The sequence below is a fragment of the Tupaia chinensis genome, unplaced genomic scaffold (assembly GCF_000334495.1).
Source record: "Tupaia chinensis unplaced genomic scaffold, TupChi_1.0 Scaffold139696_1, whole genome shotgun sequence".
NCBI classification, from domain to species: Eukaryota; Metazoa; Chordata; class Mammalia; order Scandentia; family Tupaiidae; genus Tupaia; species Tupaia belangeri.
Window position 1 is genome coordinate 658996 of NW_006199577.1, and position 6550 is coordinate 665545.

Here is a 6550-nt window from a genome sequence, read left to right on the forward strand (position 1 = left end):
TTCTGTCTCTATGTCTCTCTCTGTCTGGCGAGCGCACGTGCCCTGTAGCGAAAATCTCTCAAAAAAAAACTCTCCAATAAAAAAAAAAACCTAATCATAAATTAAGGATGGCCTGTATATATCTATCAGACCCAAACATACCTACTCACATTTTTTTTATACAAGTTTTTGCCTTAGGGCACATGTACTCACTGAGGAAATAGAATGACAGAGAGAGTGAGAGGGAAAGTTTGAAATCACCCCCCAGGGGGGGTGGCCACGCTGTAATCCCTTCTCCTTCACTTCCTACCTGGGATCTTGGGCAAATGCCAGTGTGAGTTTAAAGCCACCAGGTCTGGGATTTGAACCATGGTCGGTCATGTGGGGGTCCAGCAACATAATCACTATGCCACCTGCCGGTCCCCCATTCACATTTATATGAGTATGTAAATAAATATGTAAAAGGAAGAATAAATTAACTAATGAGTATGAACACAAAAATAAGTATGGGGGAAAATTCAGTTATGTGAAGAACAAGGGGGAAAAAATGAAACTTTTATGAATAGTTGTTTTCTTCCATCCTCAGAAATAAGCACAAAAAACTCAACCTTTCTGCCTGTAAGTATCTCCTGCCCCATGAATGCCACACCCAAGAGCTTCAAATCTCTAGAGGCAGATAAGGAGTATTATAGAGGACAGGAGAATGTGATTCACTAAAGGAACCATAGAATGCTAATTTTATACTATTTCTTTGTTGTCTAAATACATAAAGCAGTAAACACACCAGCTCAGTAGTGTCAGCAGGACTTCCAAATGCATTCAGGTGTTCAATAATGTCCTTGAGATCTTGGGCCATTTGTTTCAGCTGAGCATCTATAGTTTCTGTTAATCTATAACTGAAAAGGCAGGTAATATATAGAAATTAACAAAAAAATGTTTTCTCCACTATTTATTATCATTGGCATTCAAACATGATACTACCAACTGGATTTGACCCAATCTCCCTACCTTCTCAGTGGATCTCAATTTTGATCAGTGGAATATTTTCATGGATGCAGAATTTGTGACTCATTATTATAACATTCTGAAAAAACTCCAAAGATGAAAGGTTTTACCTACCTTACCACTTTTACTGTCACCTGCTTACCCTCTTGCTCATCAAGGGAACTCTAATCAAAGGAATGCTTTTTAGTTTCAAAATACATCCATAGGACATTTAGATATATCAGAGAAATTATTTAGTATTTAGCAATATTTGATTAGTGCTGAGACATCTTCAATAATCTTGAATACATACATTTTCAGAGTAAAACTTTATATAAATATATTCTACAAGGCAACAAAAACTGTTTTGAGAAATGATCTTCATAATAATCCAAAGTAGATAAATCTGCTAAATGTACAAGTTGAGTAGTTGCCTAAATTATCAAGATTTCCACCCAATTTATGTACTCATCCACACACTTAACCCAGACAATGAATATGTTTATGAGAATTAAAGTGGCCAGAGGATTTTTCAACCTTAATGTCCGTAAAGATTAAAATATTCAACTAGATTTGTTGATAACTACTTCCATTCTGTGCCAAAGTACTTAGAGACAACTAGTTGCCAAGATCATTGAAGATTATGGAGAAGATATCACATTATAAATCTGAGTACAAAAAAAGCAATTGGAAAGAAACTATTATTTCAAAGATTTATTGAAATTACAGTTAGGATCTTATGGCAAAATATGTAATTCTGAATAGTTTTTAAAAATGGTGGAAGGCATAGAAAGCAATGGAAAGAAAAGGAAAATTTGCAAAGGCTGAAATACAAAAGCTGCCTGGACTAGCTCAGCATGAACGCGTTTCTCTGGGGGCCACTTTGCCAGACTAGCTAGGCATGAACACGTTTCTCTGAGTGGGGAAGGCTGTGGATTAGAAATAGACGCAATAACAAACACACAAATACACACAAGTATAGAAAAACGAGAATCAGGTGGGCACAGCTTCTCTGATGGAGAAGTTACGACCAGAACCAGCCTCAGGTTTATTCTTTTCAAGGGCAGAAAATGGGGGAAGGGGAAAATGGGATGCAAAAGGAATGGGGAAGAAGGAAGTAGAATGCAAAGAGAATAAGGGAGGTGAAATCAGAATGCAAAGCCAATTGTTTCTGGATGTAAATCATCTGAAGATGTAAAAATGACTGGTGCAATATAATTTCTCTAAGTTTTTTTGGGGGGACAACTTAATAAACGCATGTAACTTCCTTTAGCCCCATACTGAGCAGTATGGGGGTATTGGGTATCGACAACAACGACAAAACAATCATTGACAACAGGCAAATACTGCTTTCGTATGTAAATGCTTCTCAATAGCCCTGCTAGAGTAGCTTATGAAAGTGCATTTCTGCATGTGTCTACAGGCCACATGTTTTCATCACATGTTTTCAGATTGGCTGCTCTCCACAAAAAGCAGAAACAATTAGAATCAGTACAGATCAGCTGTACTTACCATATATAATACTCCTACAAAAAAAGTTAACTTGCAAGCAAGTCTTTGTAAAATAAGCAGCCTTGGGGACAACAGGTGGCATGATGGTTAAGGCTCGGGTGGTTTTTCACTTTCTCTCTCTCTGTCTGTGTGTCCAGTGAGTACATGTGCCCTAAAGCAAAAACTTCTCTCTCTCTCTCTCTAAAAAAAAGCAGTCTTAATTCTCTAATAAGCCATTGATAAAATGAGCCCAATTTAGTCTTAATCTAGATTATGTAACACAATCATACAAGCTCTCCTAACACTTTATAAATTGGTCTGCTTATGAAATCTCAGTTCCAAAGAGATAAAATTACTGTGGGGACATTGGCAATGTGTAGACAGAAGGAAAAGACTGCATAATACACAAATAATAACTAGCCTTAAGACATTGACAAACTCACTCCATTTTTGAAAGCTCTGTAGCTTGCCCCCAGATTAACAAATTGTCCTTCAAGTATTACAGCAAATGATTTATCATTGAGGCAACTGCATGAACATTAGGTTTAGAAGAATCAATACAAATAGGACACCATAAATATTTCACAATATTAAGACAACACATACACAAAATTCGTATTTCTAATTTAAGAACAAACTTGACAAATATAAAAACTTTATTGTATACATGCGTAAGTATGAGATTAATAACAATTAATTAATAAGTCTGAGATTAATAAAACATAATTGTCAGATGATTTCATTTTCAAACACCCAGATAAATAGGAAATAATAGTCGAATTGTTAATATAAGAACAGATTGTTCTCTTTCTCTTCCTTCCTTCCTTCCTTCCTTCCTTCCTTTCTCTCTCTCTCTTTCCTTCTTTCTTTCAGAGGTTTATGCCTTAGGGCATATACACTCATCAGATAAGAGAGAGGGACAGAGACCGTGAGAGGTAAAATGAGAAATCACCCGCCTCCCCAGGGAAGATGGCCACACCACAATCCCTTCTTCTCCCAGGATCTTGGAAATGTGCACACACACACACACCCGGCATGATTTTGAAGCCAGCAGGTCCGAGACTCGAGCCACAGTCGAGTCAATGTGGGAGTCCAGCAATGGAATCTCTATGGCATCTGCTGGTTCCAAGAACTGGTCCTTTCCTATGAATTTTTTTAAGAGAGATTTTAGCTATATTTTGCATGCACTCACCAGAGAGACAGAAAGACAGAGAGACATAAAGTGAGAAATCACCCCCTGGGGGGATGGCCATGCCACAATCCTTTCTCCTCTCGGGATCTTGGGCATGTACACACACATGCTCAGCATGAGTTTTAAGCACCAGGTTCAGGACTTGAACTGAGGTCAACTACATAGGAATCCAGTGACATAACCATTATGCCATCTGCTGGTCCCCGCTTTTCTACTAATTCTTAGTCCCTGCCTTCCAATTCAAGTTTTCTCTCTTTTTGGGAATGCTCTCACAGTGGGTAAGTCCTGCACTACACCTTGGCCTTTATTTAGTTACTCACGTCCTCTCATGCTCCTCAGTTGCATGCTGTAGATAAATAGGCGCATTCTGGTCCCACACAGACCCCTGTAAAGGAATCAGCATTTTTTCCAATTCATTCTGTTGCGACAGGATAAAATCCAATTCTTGTTCCAACCTAACAAAACAAGTCAACAAAAGGGCTGAAGAAAGAAATGTAGAGTGACAAATAATGTCAAAAAACTACAAAAAGGAAAATAACTGAACAAAAAGGTCTTTAATCTTTCAACCTAGGAAATCTAAGGTTCTACCTTTTCTGGTATAGTTTCACTTTTTCCACTTCTCTATGTAAAGTGATAATCTATAAAGAGAAATCAGAATACAGTAATGTAAATATTTAAGTTTAATGATTTTAGAGCAATATTCATTTTTTCAAATATACTTCAAATATTAAAGATTTCCTAATTCACAACACTTATTACCTAAAGAAAATACTTTGAAGTGGCTCATCAATATCAGAATAGAAAAAAAATCAACTAAAAAACCAGATCCATTTGCCTTTGTTCATCCGAAAATATATCTATAGTGCAAGTAGATTAATGAGAATATCTTCTTACCTTCTCACCATTCTCAAGTAATGCACGATCCCAATAACTGATCTGGGCTGCCTGGTAAAGAAAGTGATTCTCATAATCTTGTAGCTCGTAGTTCCACTTATTTATCAGACCTTCCAGATGACCATATGTCATCACAGGGGTTACTATTGCACTGCAAAATAAAATGATGTATAATGATCATATAATCATACTTTTAAGAATATGATCAGATTTTTTAAATGAACAGCATAGGAGGATTCTGAGAAGAAAATAGCACATAAGGAGTTTCTCATACCCGTTGCTCAACAAAACAACCACAACTAATAAAGATGATTTTAAAAATAGCCATTTGAAGTCTCTGGAAGTCATACTAACAAATTACAGCAAATAAAAATTTAAGAAATCATGGTGTAATGATTGGGGCTGGCAGGTGGCATGGTGGTTAAGGGCACTGGACTCCACATGGCCAACTGTGGTTCATGTTCCAGAACTAGTGGCTTGCTTTCTCTCTCTCCGTCCCTCTCTGGTCAAATTAATATAAATAAATAAATAAAGTTAAATGAAATGCTTCTTTTAAAAAAAGGAAAAAAGAAATCACAGTATAATGGTTATGTCACTGGATTCTCACGCAGTCAACTGTAGTTCAAGTTATGGACCCGGTGACCCCAAACTTATGCCAGGTTCATGTGCGTGCATGCCCTAAATCTTGAGAGGACAAGGAGGAGAAGGGATTGTGGTTTGGCCATCCTCCCAGGGGGTGATTTCTCACTTTCTGTCTCTCTGTCTCTCTCTGTCTTTTTAGCAAGCATACATACCCTATAGCAAAAATTCTTTCTAAAAAAATTTACGGAATTTAAGATATCAGGACCATCAGATGGTATAATGGTTATGCAACTGGATTCCCACGTAGTCAGCTGCCATTCGAGTCCCAGACCTGGTGGATTAAAACTCACGCTGGGCATATGTGTGTGTGTGTCCCCAAAATCCCAAGAGGAGAATTGAGCAGAAAGGATTGCAGCATGGCCATCTTGCCCCAGCAGGGAGTGATTTCTCACTTTCTGTATCTCTGTCTTTCACTGTTTCTCCAGCAAATACGTGTGCTCTATAGCAACAATCCCTCTAAAAAATTAAGAAATCTACTAAATCAAAGTAAGAACAGCTTAACTCTGTGCCATAATTTGCTCTCTCTCTTCCTGCATCCCAGCTCTGCATGATGGAAGCTCCTTTCTAGGTTGATATGGCCAAAGAGATGAGACTGTTCTCCCCAGCTCTTAAAGTGATTCATCCCCCTATCTGACTGGTATTCACAAGGGAGTAGATATCCCCTACCAGAGAAAACATGAACAATCCCAATTCCCCTGCCAGGGCATACTAAAAAAGGTTGGGCAGCTAGTTGATCTTTGATCCCCCACTCTCCCAGCCAGCAGAGCTAGTCCTCTGCTAGGGCAGTGTCAGTAAAGCTCAATGAGAGGGTAACTGTCAATTCCCTACCTAGTCAAAACAGGTAGTGTCCCAACTCCCCCACCAGGGTACTATTGTTGGGATCCAATGATAAGCTGAACCTAAATCCTCACCTAGGAGCAACAAGACTTAAAGAAGCAGAGTGAGGTAGAGTAACTCATCAGTAGGCTTCACACCCTGACTTGGTAGGGAACTAAATCTCTATACCTATGTGGCATCATTAACACTAAATAGGTAATGCAATTTCCCACCAACCCTGGGGTCAGCAAGGCTCAATGGGGCACTTAACTTCCACACCTACTGGCAAAACGAAGACTGAACAATGCAGAGCAAAGCAGGGCTAGTCAGTACCCTGTCCCCCTTCCTTTTCTCATGAGCCTTCTGTCAGCAGGGCCCAGTAAAGAACTAAACTCCTATACCAACACAGAATCAATGAGGCAGAATAAAGTGGTAAGACAAAGTAGTTAACATCCTGCTTCCTCCCTCCCCTTGTGTCAGTGGGGCTCAATAGAAAGTTGAAATTCTGCTTCCATCTGCAGCAAATAAGCAGTGTAAGTTAGTTCTCTCTTT

General features: G+C 38.7%; 1 protein-coding gene across 1 annotated transcript in view; it reads right to left on the reverse strand.

Moving 5' to 3' along the window:
* Nucleotides 1-6550, reverse strand: part of NUP62CL (nucleoporin 62 C-terminal like) — a 111023-nt gene that overhangs the window by 26793 nt on the left and 77680 nt on the right. Inside the window, exons 5-8 of the mRNA XM_027765756.1 lie at nucleotides 4541-4691; nucleotides 4235-4284; nucleotides 3967-4101; nucleotides 764-875 (exon numbers count right to left, since the gene is read on the reverse strand). Of these exons, the coding sequence (XP_027621557.1) occupies nucleotides 764-875; nucleotides 3967-4101; nucleotides 4235-4284; nucleotides 4541-4691 (448 nt within the window). The remainder of the gene's footprint in view (nucleotides 1-763; nucleotides 876-3966; nucleotides 4102-4234; nucleotides 4285-4540; nucleotides 4692-6550) is intronic.